This window comes from Fukomys damarensis, unplaced genomic scaffold (genome assembly GCF_012274545.1).
Source record: "Fukomys damarensis isolate Sample0158 unplaced genomic scaffold, DMR_v1.0_HiC HiC_scaffold_32, whole genome shotgun sequence".
In the NCBI taxonomy this organism is placed as follows: domain Eukaryota; kingdom Metazoa; phylum Chordata; class Mammalia; order Rodentia; family Bathyergidae; genus Fukomys; species Fukomys damarensis.
Window position 1 is genome coordinate 32,837,678 of NW_022900944.1, and position 15,987 is coordinate 32,853,664.

General features: G+C 48.7%; 1 protein-coding gene across 3 annotated transcripts in view; it reads left to right on the forward strand.

Annotated features, from left to right (window-relative positions):
* Cdh3 (cadherin 3) overlaps positions 1-9,554 on the forward strand; it is a 130,590-nt gene extending 121,036 nt beyond the window's left edge. For 2 of the 3 annotated variants that reach the window (XM_010612325.3, XM_010612326.2), the window contains 4 exons: positions 4,006-4,212; positions 6,536-6,666; positions 7,037-7,183; positions 8,702-8,911. In XM_010612325.3, coding sequence (XP_010610627.1) covers positions 4,006-4,212; positions 6,536-6,666; positions 7,037-7,183; positions 8,702-8,911 — 695 coding nt within the window. Of the gene's footprint in view, positions 1-4,005; positions 4,213-6,535; positions 6,667-7,036; positions 7,184-8,701 lie in introns of all 3 variants that reach the window. The other variant, XM_010612324.3, reaches the window with a different exon arrangement.
* The last annotated feature ends 6,433 nt before the right edge of the window (positions 9,555-15,987 follow it).

A 15,987-nucleotide genomic window follows, 5' to 3' on the forward strand; every position in this document is an offset into this window, starting at 1 on the left:
CCCCTGCACAGCAATTACAGCTGGCACTCACTGAGTGAGCCCGCTGTGGGCCCGACCCACTTCAGGTGATTCACACTAACTTACTTAACCCTTACATCAGCCGTATAAAGGAGGTAGTTCTGCTGGCTTACTGGCTGTCATGCCACTTGTACAGATGAGGAAACCGGGCCTTACAGAAGCTTAAATATCTTGCCAAAGGCATCACAGTTCACACAAAATACTGGCAATTGAATCTCAGGCCTTCATACTGAACTACATCCTCCAGCCCTTTTTTAAAAAAAAATTTTTTTTTTATTTTTTTGAGACAGGGTCTCATGTAGTTCAGGCTGGTTTTGAACTCATTACTGTATATAGTGTAGTCTGGCCTCAAACTCATGGCAGTCCTCCTGCCTCAGCTTCACAAGGGCACCAGGCCATTTTTTTTTTTTTTTTTTTTTTTTTTTTTAAGATTATTTTGAGACAGGGTCTTGCTAAATTAACCAGGCTTGGCTCAAACTTAGAAAACCTACCTCCACTTCCCAGAGGGAAGGAATTTTAGGCATGTACCACTACATACAGTTTAATCCAGACTTCTGATGTATCATGATGCTCTGTTGAACGCTGACTATATGCAAGGTGCTCCCTCTCTTCCTTCCTTTCTCTTTCTCTCTCTTTCCTTTTCTTTTTTCTTTTTTCCTCATTGAGTTTATTGGTACATTTTAGGCATACAGTACAGTTACATTCATTATTGGGATCTTGTACCTCTACATGACAGGTCTTGGCTTCTTTTCTTTTTTCTTTTTTCCTCATTGAGTTTATTGGTACATTTTAGGCATACAGTACAGTTACATTCATTATTGGGATCTTGTACCTCTACATGACAGGTCTTGGCTTCTTTTCTTTTTTCTTTTCTTTCCACCAAACTCTGCAGTCAGTATTTTCACCCTATGTACAGAGGACGATGAGGCTTAGGGAGGTTACATAACATTCCTAAGGGCACAGGATGCATGAAAAGAGGAAGCGGAAGCCCGATGATACATAATAGGAAACCGGGAGATTGACCTTTTGCAAATTGGAAGAAGATGGAGAGATAGAGGAAGGAGGAGGGGAGGCGAGAAGGGAACATAAAAAGAATTAAGATTGTTAATTCACAGGTACCAGCTCCCCCTGGTGAATGCAATCATTATGTACTGCAAGCATGTACTGATAAAAGTTAAAAATAGAAAGAATTCCAAGCCATGCTTGGACTCCAGAGCCCCTGGTCCTCTTGTTCCCACCCACCTCCCTGTCCTGCCTCCTTCCAGTCCACCAGCTTGGAAGTCCGCAGCCTTCAAGCTTTTTCAGTTGCCCCTTGGGGTGGGGAGTAGGGCTTGGGGGGGTCAGGGGGGGGTCTTAACCAGCACTGAGTGGGTACGAGGAGGGTGAATCCAGCCCCAAGTGCCCGTAAGGCCGCCAGGGAAGCTGCCTTATCTGGGCATCAGGTGTTTCCCCCCTCATGGGGCTTCCCAGCAGTGAGATGGGGAATCCATTCCTTCAGATTCTGCCTCTAAGAAGCCAAGTGTTGCGTTTCTACGTGGCTATTAAGCCCAGCTCAGCAAGGATTCTCAGACTTGCTGCAGGCAGGCACATTTTCTCGTTTTTACGATTCCTGTGATTTGGTGTGTATTTCCTGTGATTTGGTGTGTATATCCCGGCGTCTCCTTTGCAGAGCACAGGCTGGTTTCCTGTCACGCCCTTGTGGCCTAAAAGCCATTTTATTTTCCCTCCCTGAATGTGCCTGTAAGAGCTTGAACTCAGGAGCCAGATGCTTGGTTCAAGACCCAACGCCTTCATTTACTATTCCTCAGCTTTGTGACTCTGGGCGAGTTACCAAACTCCCTGTACCTCAGTTTCCTTATCCGTAGTATAAGGTTCTTGTACTACTTCCTGTCAGTTACTGCGACAGTAAGTGAAGGCATGAACGTTGGTGCTCAGTGGATGGGAGCACCATCTTCACTCCATTTCTTCCTAGCCGGGCGTGGTGGCGCACACCTGTAATCCCAGCATTGGGCGGCTGAGGCAGGAGGACCGCTAGGAGTTCAAGGCCAGCCTGGTCTACATAGTGAGACTCTCAAAAAGAGAAAAGAAAAAAAAATCACAGATCTGGCTTTGTTAGGTTAGAGTGTGGCCAAGTCTCCAAAGGACCAGCACCTCGACATAATATTGATATCTGGTTCTGGGTTTTGGTTTATTTTTCTATTTGCCCTTGTCCTTGTTATCAAGGAATTTCATCCATGTGACCTTAGGCTACTTGATTCCTTCATCCTCAATTTCTGTTTTTATCGATTAAAGTGAGTAACAGTACCTGCCTCTTAAAAGTTGAAGTCAAGGTTAGGGGAAGGGCCTGGCATATAGTAAGTGTGCATTTAGTCGCTCCTGCCATTAGATCAGCCAGACAGCATGGTGCAGAGGTTTTGGTGATGTGCTCATGTTGGCCTCCAAGTGGAGGACCAGACACACAAACTGTAGAGCTATCTCTGTCTGCCACTGCTGAATGGGGGCAGGGTAAATTCTACCCCTAGCAGCATCCCTGCCCCTTTATTTGTTGTGCGAGGGATCAACCCCACGACCTTGGGCATACTAAGCACGTACCTCACCACTAAGCTACATCCCAGCCCACGTGTGGATCCTTTTTACCGGAAATGGCTTGTGGTCAGTGCTGAAAGAGGCTCACCAGCCTGCAGGGGCCAGTTAGAAAGTTAGAGGTCATTTGTGATTGTCCTAGTGACAGGGGTGTCGGGCGAGTGCTGTAATGCTGGGGAAAGTTGTATTCACACTACCCACCCCCTTGAGAAAGCTGGGTCTAAACATTAGGCCTTTAGTCAGAACCCCTGGCCCTGCATCTCTCACCTCCAAACAGCCTGCCTCTCCTCACCCTGAGTTTGCTGCATAGTCTTCCAGCAGGGTGCCCACGTGCATGCCGCCTGGCCTCACGCTGCTCCCTCCCTGGGCCTCCAAAGGCCAGTGGGCATTTCCCAAGGCTCATTGCAGCACTTCCAGCATCCCTGATACGGCATGCAGCCACGAACACCACGATAATGGGTTGGCATCCAGTCTGATCTGCTTAACACCACCGCTGCAATAACCAAGTCACCCGCATTTGGATTTAGTCACTGTGGAATTGTCACTGGGAACACAGATACTTCATACATAAAAGTCCAATCACAAAGTTGAAATATAAACATTTATTACAAGAGCAAAATGCAAAATAATAAATGGCAGTCAACATTCAAATCAGAAAATAGGAAGCCATTAAGACGAATATTACAGATAATGTATACATTATAGTAATGGGAAGAATAATGCATTCTTTTGCAGCAAAGAACAGTCTAGCAGCTGGTGGTGCTGAGAGGCACCTTATCAGATGACTATGAAGCTCCGTATTTTAAAAATACTGTTATTGTTGGATTTTTTTTGTTTGTTTATTTTGGGGACGGTACTAGGGACTGGAGCCAAGGGTGCTCTGCCACTGAATTATAGCTCCAACAACTTTTGTATTTTGAGACAGGATCTTGCTGAGTGACCCAGGCTGACCTTGAACTTGGTAGTCCTCCTGCCTCATACTCACAAGTAGCTGGGATTACAGGCTTGTGCCACTGCACCTAGTTAATGACTTTTTTCCTCTGGTACTGGAGATCAAACTCAGGACCTTGTGACTATGAGGCAGGCATGGTGCCACTGAGCTAAATCCCCAGCTCTTCTAGGTATTTTTTTTTTAATGAGGAATTAATTTTTCTATCTCAATGATCCTTTCCTTGATGGTGAATTTTGCTTTAGCCAAATGTTATTATCTTGGGGGGTGCTAGATGATAGTACCCAGGGCCTTCTGCATACCCCACCCAGCCCCCCAAATTTATTTTTAACACTTGGCCAAAGGCTGCTTTTGGTTCATTTCTCTCACTCAGTTGCAGAGGTCATTCTCAAACCTTCATCTTGGAATACTCGGTTCACACCAGCTAGGGCTAAAAAACTGTCTGCCTACTGCAGGAGACGCAGTGTCCTTGTCCCTGAAGAAGTTCCTGAAGCAAGGCACCTATGACGTGCACCTTTCTCTGTCTGACCACGGCAACAATGAGCAGCTGACAGTGATCACAGCCGTCGTGTGTGACTGCCACGGCCATGTGGAGTTCTGCCCTCCGCACTGGAAGGGCGGGTTCATCCTTCCCATCCTGGGGGCTGTCCTGGCTCTGCTGTGTGAGTACCACACATGGGGTAATGAAGAGATCCCACTTTACTCTGAAGTCCTGGGACTGGGGGCCACCAACACTGCCCGTCCATTCTTTAAATTCTTGTAATTCCACGAGTGCCACTCAGTCAATAGTTATTTGTGAGGTTTCTGGAATATGTCATTCATTGGTGACACAATGGTGAGTAAGTAAACAGACTTGTCTTGTGGGAGCTGTGGTCTGGGTGGTCTTTTTGGCTAATAAGCAGCACCAGAAATTTGTTAGAAAGACTGATACTCCAGCCTCACTCCAGGTCTGCTGACCCAGAAATGCAGGGATGGGACCCAGTAATCTGTGTTTTAACAAGTCCCCAAGAAGCTCTGATACGTGCTAGACTTTGAAAACTACTGGACTGGTAGGCAGAAGTGTTTCGTTAAATTTATTGGTCTGGGGTGGAAGTACAGCCCCAAAGGTACAGCATGAATTTAGCATATACAAACCCTGAGTTTGATCCCCGGCACCACCAAAACAAAACAAAAAAACAAACTGAATTTCTTTGCTCTAAGGTAGAACTTATCATAGTTGCTTTTTCCAAGTTGCTTAACTTGGTCCTTACACAGAAAACATGCACTGAACCAAATGTGAGTGTGACAAGAGCAAGTTTTTATTAATCAACATACAGGACACCAAGCACAGCTTTACGCCCTGGGGTGCAGCCCTTCTAAAACTGCAGAATGAGCGAGCAGTGTAGCAGAGAAACAGGTGTGGTGTAGAGGAGGAGAAAGTGGGAGCAGGAACGCAGTGGTAGGATGTGCGGGAAAGGCCTTCCTGTGAAGAGGATGATCGAGTAAGATCTGAAAGAGGCGAGGAAGCCAACCATGCAGATATCCAGGGCACAGCACATGCAGAAGCCCTGAGCCAGCTTTGTGCTCGGTGTGTTGAAACTGCAGTGGCTGGAAGGGGAGATGCAAGAGGGAAAAAGAGGAAATGAGGTCAGAGGGATGTCGGGGCGGCAGATGGATCGTGGTGTTGGCCCTTGTAGTCAGGACTCTGGATGAAGTGGGAAGTCCTGCCCAGGAGGTCTGGGCCACAGCAGTGGTGTGAGATGACCTGCGTTTTGCAAGATCCCTACCGAACAGACTGTGGGGACGTGGAGGTGGAGGTGAGGTGGGGAGAGCATGTGGGAGGCTGATTCATAATCTCAGATGAGACGATGGTTGGTGGCGTGGAGCCAGATCGTGATACTCAAGACAGAGTCGGTGCAGATTGGTGGGACAGGAGGAGCCAACAGTCATTCCAAGGCTTTGAGCCCGAGCTCGTAGAAACGTGGAGTTTCTGTTAACTGCTTTGGGAAGGACCGAGGTAAGAGATTTGTGACTGGGCAGTTAGACACCTAAGCCTTGGCTTTAGGTGATCAATCCAGTTGGATTCTTACCTTTCCCCCAGAGCTAATGGGACGGAAAAGGAGAGAAGAGAAGTTACCTTTTATGTGTATTTGATTCCCAAAGGAAGCTAGCTCTGTCTTGTCTGGCCAGAGAGGCAGGGTTCCATCAGCAGCAGCAAATAAGTAATACTCAGTGGCTGCATTCTCTTTCGTGGAACTACCAGAGGAAGTGCAAGAGGGAGACCCCTGAACACAGACTTAATTAGGCGTGGTCATGTAGCTAGGGAGAGCAGCCAGGGTTAGTTGGCCATTTCCCCCAATGTATAAATATTCTGCCAGCCTTCAAACAGTATCACTAAAGCCAATCCCTCTCTTAGAATCGCAACATGGAGGGCTGGGGGTTTAGCTGAGTGGCGCTGTTACCTGCTTTGCAAATGCAAGGTCCTGAGTTCCATCCCCAGTACTGAAAAAAAAAGAATTGCAGCATAGCATTTGCCCTCAGTATGAATGTACTATACCATAGCCTGGCGTGGGATAATATGCCTATAATCCTACACTTGGGAGGCTAACGCAGAAAGATCTCGAATTCAAGGCCAGCCTGGGCTACACAGTGAGACTCTCTCTCTAAAAAAAAAAAGAAAGAAAAGAAAAGAAATTACTATACCATATCAAAGTTGTATTATCTTGTTTGTAACTTCAAGTCTGTGGCTAGCTTAGGGGACATCCGGTGGTGACTAAGAGTCTCATTGAAAGTTAACTGCTAGGAGGTTCCCAGTCCACAAAAGGATTTTCCTAGGAACTAACACTCCTGGTGCAATGCTGGGTTTCAGCGCCAGAAAAACCAATATTGCTGTTATGGGAAGCTAGACAGTAAATAAAACGAGGGTTCCAAAACTAGGTAGGGGCTCTGAGGGCCGTGGTGGCCGCGTGGTCAGGGCTGAGTATTCGTATTTGTTCATTCCTGCAGTCCTCCTGCTGGTGCTCCTCCTGCTGGTGAGAAAGAAGCGGAAGGTCAAAGAGCCTCTTCTGCTCCCAGAAGACGACACCCGTGACAATGTCTTCTATTATGGTGAAGAGGGTGGTGGTGAAGAGGACCAGGTAGGTCACTGTGGGGCCCGAGGATTGGAAGGTAGGACTCCCTCAAGGCCACTGGCAGGAGTGATTGGATCAACCAATTAATGGTGTTAGCTCCAGCCTGCCAGCCCTGGCAGAAGTGTCAGTATTCATGCAGGATTGACCACCAGCTTCCTCTTCTGAGAGGTGGCCTGTTCCATTGCTGTAGTGTGACCAGGCCAAGTGGACCTTGAATCTGAACTTAATTTGGAAGGACAAGGGATGGGGGAAACACTGTCCTTCAGAAATCTCTGACACTATACCAGTCTTCTAAGGTCTACTCATGGGCCAGGGCGCCCAGGTGGTGAGATGTAACAGTGGGATTAATTCCATAATCTCCTTGGTTTTTGTAAAGGACTATGACATTACCCAGCTGCACCGGGGTCTAGAGGCCAGGCCTGAGGTGGTTCTTCGCAATGATGTGGCACCAACCTTCATGCCCACCCCCATGTACCGTCCCCGGCCTGCCAACCCAGATGAAATCGGCAACTTCATTATCGAGGTAAATAAGACCTGGCAGGCCAGCCTAGGGCAGTCCTTAGTCAAGCCTAACACAAACCGCAGAGGCAACCAAGCATGGGCTTGGGGGCTTGGCTCTAGGTTCAAATCCTGATTTCACTATCAAATAGCTATGTATCCTGTCTATATTTGAATACCTCTGGGCTCATTACCTTCTTCATGAAACCCAGTTTTGTAATCTCAGTGCTTGGGAGGCTGAGGCAGGAGGATTTCAGAGAGTTCAAGGTCAGCCTGGTATGCATAGTTCTAGGGCATCATGAACTACATACATATAGCAAGACCCTGTTGCCGCCATCATCATCATCATCATCATCATCATCATCATCATCATCATCATTTATCCAGTTATTCAAACTTAGCAGTTGCTGGAATACTCCAGGGTCAGACTATACCTAGATTTGAATTTCAGTGATTTCAGGAGATTTCAGTGTGGAGGAAAGTTTGGAATATCTGTTAGGGGTTATTTCAAGGAGCAAATTAGGACCTAGAACAATTCTGGAACAGAGGCTCTGGGACCTTCCTGCCTTTGGTTCACCAGTGATCACTGGAGACTCGACTCACACCCAGGGACTGGGACCCATTGATCTGACAAATTAGGCACATGGAAGGTCTGTGGTAGGAGCCTTCACAGCCCAGCTCCTAGTTAGCAATCATGATTTGCAGTCCTTTGAATTGAAATTCAAAACTGGATGGGCCCGCTGGTCAGCAGCAGTGCACAGGAGGCTGCCTGAGAGGCTAGGAGGCCTCAGCCCATCTTGAGTACTCAGCCTGCCTTCTCCTGCAGAGATGGAAACTAAATGGCTTACCCCCTTGCCTTCTAGAAATAATGCAGTGGAGAGCCTCTTTATTAGCTTGAGTGTCCAAGAAGAGTGCTATACAAATAAACATCGTAAAGCTAGGCGTGGTAGTGCACACTTGCAATCCCAGCACTCGGGAGGCTGAGGCAGGAGGATGGATCGCTGTGAGTTTGAGACCAGCCTGGGCTACATAGTGAGTTCCAGGTCATTCTCAACTACATAGTGAGACCCTGTCTCAAACAAAACCAAACAAAACAAAAACAGATGGTAGAGCTGGGCATATGTAGCTCATCGGCGCTACTCCTGCCTAACAAGTACAAGGTCCAGAGTTCGAGAAAATACTGGGAAAAGTACCAGAAAAAATAAAACAAAAACAAGAGATCATCTCATACATGGGGAGAAGTAGTTCAGAGCAGCTTGTTCAGAGAAGATGCTTTGGAGCTAACTAAATACCCTAAGCTTTGCCCTCTGTTCCATGAGGGTGGTTTCCAGAGTGGCCGGAGAGATGGGTCACAGACCTGTGTGGAGTCTGGGTTCTGGCTCGAGCCATGTCCCTGGGTCCGGAGGTTCTAAGCCTTACGGGAGGAGCAGGCGCCCTCCAGCTGAGGAAGTGAGGCGCAGCCAGGCCACTGACTTGCCCCCAGCCCTCTCAGGTGGCAGGTGACAGTCCCGCCACTCCTAACCGCGGCTCTCTGTTGCCATAGAACCTGAAGGCAGCCAACACGGACCCCACAGCCCCACCCTACGACTCGCTGTTGGTGTTCGACTACGAGGGCAGCGGCTCGGATGCTGCTTCCCTAAGCTCCCTCACATCCTCGGCCTCGGACCAGGACCAGGACTATGACTACCTGAACGAGTGGGGCAGTCGCTTCAAGAAGCTGGCGGACATGTACGGGGGCGGGGAGGACGACTAGGAGGCCCTGCCTGACGGCCCGAAGTAAACACCTCCCAGGGGCTCGGTCCCCTTCCAGCCGGAGACTTCAGAGCCTGTCCGGAAGTGGCCTGAGCAATTTAGAGGGTGGAGCGGCCCGTCTGAGCTGAGCAGGTTGGGCTCTGAGCCCTTCGGAAGGGAAAGGCTGGGGTCGTGTGGCCTCGTCCGGTGCTGACCGCCGCCCAGCCTGGGTCACGGCTGCCTCGGAGCGCTCAGCCCACGACCTGGACCTGGACAGCTCCGCTGCCCCACGCTGACTTTACCTCTGGAATGGATCTTCTCTTTAGAAAGAGACCTCCTACACAACCTGATTGTGGTTTTGAGTAAAATGCTGTTTTCAGAAAGTTAGAGGCAGGTCCTCCGTGGCAGGTCCTCCGTGTCCCCTCTGCCCCTGTGGGAGCACAGCCTGCAGGGCTCACTGCCCTCATGTGATACTCGGGTCTCCAGGCCCTGAGCCTCTCATGTGGGTGAATGCGTCCATTTTTATACCAAGTGTGTCTAGGTTGTCCTGTGTTTTTTATTTTTCTCTATTGGCGTGCTGTAGATGAAGGGTCATGACAATCGTGTAAATGTATTAGAACTTTTTTTATTAAAGGAACTTTTCCCAGAGGTGCGAGGGGAGTGGACTTCTTTTGTAAATATCTGCTTGTGGATTCCCACACCACACCATTCACCCATGTCAAGGGTCCAGTTCAGAGGGTTTTGGGATTTTCAGTGTTAAGGGACAAACTCTGTACATGAGAGAACCACTAACATCCTTCCCCTTGGGCTGAGCATCACCAGAGCTCAGATAAGTCACTTAAATTCTGCTTGCCTCAGAGTTTTAATTTATAAAACAGGGACTTTTTTAGCCAGGCATAATAGCACATGCGTATAATCCCACTAGGAGGCGGTTCTGCTGGTTTCCTCACAAGTGCAGGGTCCTGAGTTTGATCCCCGGTACAAAAAAAAAGCAGGATGTGTGGGCTTGGGGAAGGGACTTGGTGGTAAAGTTGTCATGCATGCCTGAGGAGGCCCTGAGTCAATTCCCAGTGGTACTACAAATAATACAATGGAACCTTTTGCCAGGCATGGTAGTGCATGCTGAACACTCAGCAGACTGAGACCAGACTAGGCAAGTTCAAGGTCAGCCTGGGCTACCTAGCAAGACCCTGTCAAAAAAGTGGAGAAGAGGGGAACAGAGTCTGAGGAAGAGGATCGTGAGTTCAGGGGTATCCTGGACAAATTGGACCTATTCTAAAAACATACAAAGAGTTGGAGACGTATCTGAGTGGTAGAATGGCCCTATGTTTGATCCCCAGTATCATAAATAGAAAGTTCTATGGTAACAAAACGAATAGCTATTTGACACGTGCTATTTGTGTTAGTTGTTAACTACTGCCACTTAGAACTGTTGGGGTAGGCAGCACTTAACTTGCACATATTTTCTTTAAACAGCCTCTGAGGATTTTCCTGCTTTGAAGAAAGACCTCATTGTGTTATTTAATAAAGTTTTTCAAAATCAAGAGAAATAAGTTGGGCACGGTGGCGCACGCCTGTAATCCCAACACTCGGGAGGCTGAAGCAGGAGGATCGCTGTGAGTTCAAGACCAGTCAGGGCTACATAGTGAGTTCCAGGTCAGTCTTAACTACATAGTGAGACCCTGTCTAAAAAAAAAAAAATTGAGAAACAATTAGCCCACCAGGTCACTGTACACAAATGTAAGAGTAAAGCTAGGTGGCAGAGATAGAGTGATTCTACTTGTGCCTTTGTCAAAGTGAAGTAACTTTCAGTTAACCAGAGGAGGAGAATCTGAAGCAGAGCCAAAGAAATTGCTGAAGTGGAAATGAAAGTTTCCTTCCCCAAAGACTGACTCAGTCTTGAAAGCAGTCTTGTGGAGTGCAGCCCTGACTGGCGGCACCAGCCTCACCCAGGACGGACATTTGGGGCGGGCCCTTAGGCTGGGTTTAACCAGCGCCAGGTGATTCTGATGCAGACTTGTGTTTGCAACCATGATTCTTAAAGCAGAGACCCTTAAGGAGAGAAACCAGAAGAGAACTGAGTAGAGGGATCTGCACCACAGCACCTTAGCCCTCTGGCCACTGCTGCCTCCTCTTCAGAACTGCAGTCTGGTTTTGCCTGCCTCTGGCCCTGCTCTGCTGGGACCCTGCAGCTGATAGGGGCCTGGGAGGACTGGGTGTCCAAGCCAGGTGCACCTGCTGCCCCTTATCTTGCCTTCCCGTAGCACCAACCTAAATGAAGTGGGAAACCCTATCTTCACTGGCAGCTAATCAAAACCAAACAGCCACTGTTACAGCCAGGCAACCGGGACTTCTGGAGGGTATCGGAGGAAAAGCAGCCTTCCCTAGCCAACTGTGGCCTCTGAGTGGATCTGGATTCCTTTGGCAGTGGAACCAGTCACCAGCCTGAGTAATTTGGTAAGAAGAGACCTAGGCTAGGCGATAGGGCTGGGTGTTAAGCTTCTCTCTTGACTCCTGGCCTGCCTCTCATGCAAAATGGGATCTTAGTTCTGTGGTCTTTGAGACTTAGAAGATGTCAAAATATTTTTAGCTGGTGAATCACCATTGCTCACCACTCCAACTGGGCACTAACCACAGAAACAATGTGGCTGACTGTGCTAACCAGAACCATCAGAATGCTTGACTCCCTGATCTTTCCATTTTGTAGTTCCCTAGTTTGCTGGGCATCTTATCAATGCTTCCCCCTGTGTATTTCACCCACATTTTGTCTTACATTTATATATATGGCTGCCTTATGGTCTCTGTCACATCCAATTTAGATGTGTTGTCACTCATTTAACCTCACTGTCCGTGAACGTAAGCGATCCAGTGCTGAGCCCGTAACAGTGTGAAACACCTCAGAACATCCATCTTTGCAGATGCTTCAAATCCAGTCTGGGGAAGAGGCAGGAAACGTGGTCCTGGCTGAGATCAGGGTTCTGTGGAGTCTCAAAGCCCAAGTCTCAGAATCTAAGTCAGGCAGAAAACCTAAGAGTGGGCCTTTACTGTAAGAAAAAGTCCTCTCAGCTTCATCCACCTGGTGTGTCTCTACCAACTTGCAGACACAGAAAACTTCCCCCAGTCCACCCTGTTTACAGGAGAAAAGAGCTCCAAAGAAAGGTGTCGCTTTTTCCCCTCGAGTAAAGCCAGGTCAGCCAGGTGCCTTTTATTCTTGCTGCTGACCCGGCATTCGGCAATCCTTTCTCCTCCCAAAGGGGTGCTCATAATTGCAGTCTCTCTCAAGAGGATACAGGGAGAAGACCCAGCCAGGAAGTCCTGCGGAATGGCCGGCGCGCAGGGTCAGGGTGGGGACAGTGTCCCTGGGAAGCCTCTTCCAGGTCAGTCACTGGGGAGTCCATGGGCCCTTGCTCACCTCCTCCCATGGAATTAACCGGCACAGGTTCTGGCCCTGGCACTTCCACAATGAGACCTTGGACAGATGCCTTACCTCTTTGTCTCACTTTTTATTTGGAGATGGGCGTCTCACTAGATCCTGCAGCTGGCCTCAAACTCAAAATTCTCCTGCCTCAGCCTGGTGAGTATCTAGGCTTAGATTTGCACCTCTACACCCCGCTTCTGCCTCACTTCTTATCTGTAAAACGGAAAAGTGATGGGCTGGAGATTTAGCCTCGCAAGCCAAGAGCAAGGGCCTCAGTTAACCACCGGTACCGAAACAAACAAACAAAACAAAACAACAAAAACAAAAACCGGAGAAGTGAATGTAAAGTTGTCGGAAGGACGCATGCAATGGCTACATAAATGTTACTGCTATCACTACCAGTGTGGTCGAGGGGACAGGTAGGGCCAATCAGTGCTCCTTTCTTGCCGCACTCACACCCCTGGTGGAAACTGCCCTCCTAGCGGGAAGAATTCCTGGAGATGCTCAGACTGCGGGCACCTGCTGCAGGGAATGGCTGCTGGGATTTCCCAAAAGGCCCTGCCCCTCACGCCCAGCAGAGGGCGCCATTCACCCGAATCACTGGCTGGCGGCGCCTTCCGGTTTGGCTCTCCAAGGGCGGTTCTGCAGGAGAGGAGAGGCCCAGGACTGGACCCGCAGCCACCATGAGGGAGCCTGCTGGGTGGCAGGAGTTGCCCTGGACACACTGAAGGTAGTGCGGAGGTCAGTATTTAATGGACTGTGCCAAACCTACGCATACATGGAGTCAGTTACATTCATTGTTGCACCTCGGCCACTCTGAGGTTTTATGGGTCTCCTTTTTTATTTGTTTGTTTATGTTTTGGGTACCAGGGGATCGAAATCAGGACCTTGAGCTTGCAAGGCAGGCAGCGGAACCACTGAGCTAAATCCCTGGCCCTATGGGTCTCTTTTTCTGATTGTATCTTGCCCCCCACACCCCGCACCGGAGGTTGAACTCGGGCCCTTGTGCTTGTGAGGCAGGCGGCAGAACCACTGAGCTAAATCCCTGGCCTATGAGTCTCTTTAAAAGGAAAGTGAAGCTAGCTGTGGTGACTTATCCTTGTAATCCTAGCACTCTGGGAGGCTGAGGCAGGAAAATCATAAGTTTGAGCCCACCCTGGGCGATTTAGTGACTTAGTGAGACCCTGTCTCAAGATAAGAAAAATATAAAAGAACTGGGGTACAGCTCAGGGTGAAGGCCCTGGGTTTGATACTCAGTACTGCAAAAACAAAACAATCCACACACAAGTCAGTAAATACACTGTATAGTAAAAATACAAAATAAATCTGGGGTAACTAGTGAGAGAGGAGCTGGGGTGGGGGCTCGGTTCCAGTAGTCAAGAAAGGCCTTACTAAGATGGTAACATTTGAGCAAAGGACAAAGGACATCAGGGGGCAAAGCATGTAAGTATCACATCTTAGTAGCCAGAACAGTGCAAAGGCCCTGAGGCAGGAGTGCACTTGGCAGGAATCAGCAGGGAGGCTGAAGCAGAGTGAGAGGGAGCCAGATTGTGATAGGAGGTGAGGTCAGAGAGGTAAAGAGGAAAGCTCAGGGCATCTAATCCTGGGCATCCTCCTCCATACATGGGCTGGAGGTTGAGTTTAGAAGGGCCAGGCTCAGCAGCCTCGGAAAAGGCCTGACTCAGCTCCATCCTGGAGCTGGCAAAACTTGACTTTTCACTGAGACATCCTCAGTTACTAAGGAGGAGGCTGGGCCTGTCAACATCTGTAGAGCAGGGAGGCAGGAGCTGCAAGATTCCTCTGTCTCCTCCCTCCCTCACCCCACCCCACCCCACCCTGCTGTCCACCCCCAGAGGACCCCTGTGTGAGGAGCAGAACCCTGCATAAGTGTGCAGCCTCTGAAGGGGGAGATTAAGGAGCTTGTGAGGTGACATTGCAGAGTGCTCAGTGTGGGCTCCAGGTCTGCCCTGAGGTCGGGGTTCCATAAGTGCTGACTGCTATTGTTACTGTCTCTGCTACTTATTTCTAGGCCCTTCCCAAGTCAGGGGAGCCAGAAGCTGCTCACTTCAGCTGCAGGGCGGTGGTGACCTGAGAAGGAGTCTGAGAGAGGGTGGGTGGGTCAGGATACTGGGTTTGGGCCCAACTACTCCTGTCCCTACTGCCTTCCAGTAAGCCAGGCTGGTGGCTGATTGAGCAAGACAGGGAGGCTGTTATGTGTTACCCCAGACATCTGATGACCAAAACGCTCAGGAAAGGACGCAGTACTTGTCTTTGTGAATGTGATGATCTCCAGGGCCATCTGTTGTCCTACAAATGACATAATTTCATTGTCTTTCATTGCCAAGTAGTACTCCACTGTGTATACACCACATTTCTTCATCCATTCATCTATTGATGGACACCCAGGTTGGTTCTGTGTCTTGGTTATTATGAATTGTGCCACAGGAAACATGGATATGCAGGGGTCTATATAGCATGCTGCCTTTAATTCTTTTTTTTTTTCTTTCTTTCTTTTTTTGGTTTTTTTGAGACAGGGTCTCACTATATGCTTGAGACTGATCTAGAACTCACTATGTAGCCCAGGCTGGTCTCGAGCTCACAGCGATCCTCCTGCCTCAGCCTCCCGAGTGCTGGGATTACAGGCACGCGCCCGGCTAATTCTTTTGGGTATATAGCAAGAGGTGATGCAGCAGGGTCATAGGGTAGTTCTACTTGTAGTTTTTTGAGGAGCTTCTATACTGATTTCCACAGTGGCTACACTATTTCACATTCCCACCAGCAGTGTAGAGACAAGGTTCTCGTTCCCTCTCGTCCCAGCAACTGAGATATATTTGGTACTGGGGAGGCACCCCAGGGGCTTCACACCGTGCTACATCCCCAGACCTCTTTAAAATTTGAGACAGGGCTCTAAGTCATGGAGTTGCCCAGGCCGGGCTTGAACCTGCAATTCTTCTGCCAGTGTGCTGGGATTACAGATCTACTCACCACATCAGGCTTGTTTTTCATATTTTTGATAATAGCCATTCTAACTTGTGAGGCAGGTGGCAGCACCACTGAGCTAAATCCCCAGCCCTCCCCGGTTTTCTTCTAGCAGTTTTAAAGTGTCAGGTCTCATACCCAGGTCTTTAATCTCTTTTGAATTGATTTTTGTACAGGGTGAGAGCCCTTTTTTTATTTTAAGATGGGGGTCTTGCTAAGCTCCCTAGGCGAGACTTGAAATTGCGGTCCACCTGCCTCAGCCTGCTGAGTAGCTGGAATTACAATGTGCACCACCATGCCAGGCTATTTACTGTTACTAAAGAAGATAAATGTAATGCATGGGTAAAACAATGCCTCTTTCTTTGAGGGCCTGCATTCCATCCAAGTATACTAAAATTTCTGCCCAATGAACTCCTCTTTTGCCTTTAACTGACACATCTTGAAAACTCTGCAACAGGAATCAGTGAATCTCCTGTGGGGTGTGGGACGGGTGAAGTTCCTCATCGACCTGGCCCGATGACGTTTTCTCTCGGTGAGGCAGCAGCAAGAGAAAAAAGAGAACTGGAACCGAAACTTGGGATAAGGCCCTTCATTCTTGAAATGCAGCTTTTTTTCCTCTTTTTCTCTCTCCCTCCCTACAAAAGTCTGCAGCCTTAGGTTTTTTTTTTTTTTTTTTTTTCCGACATTCAAGGCCCCCAAGT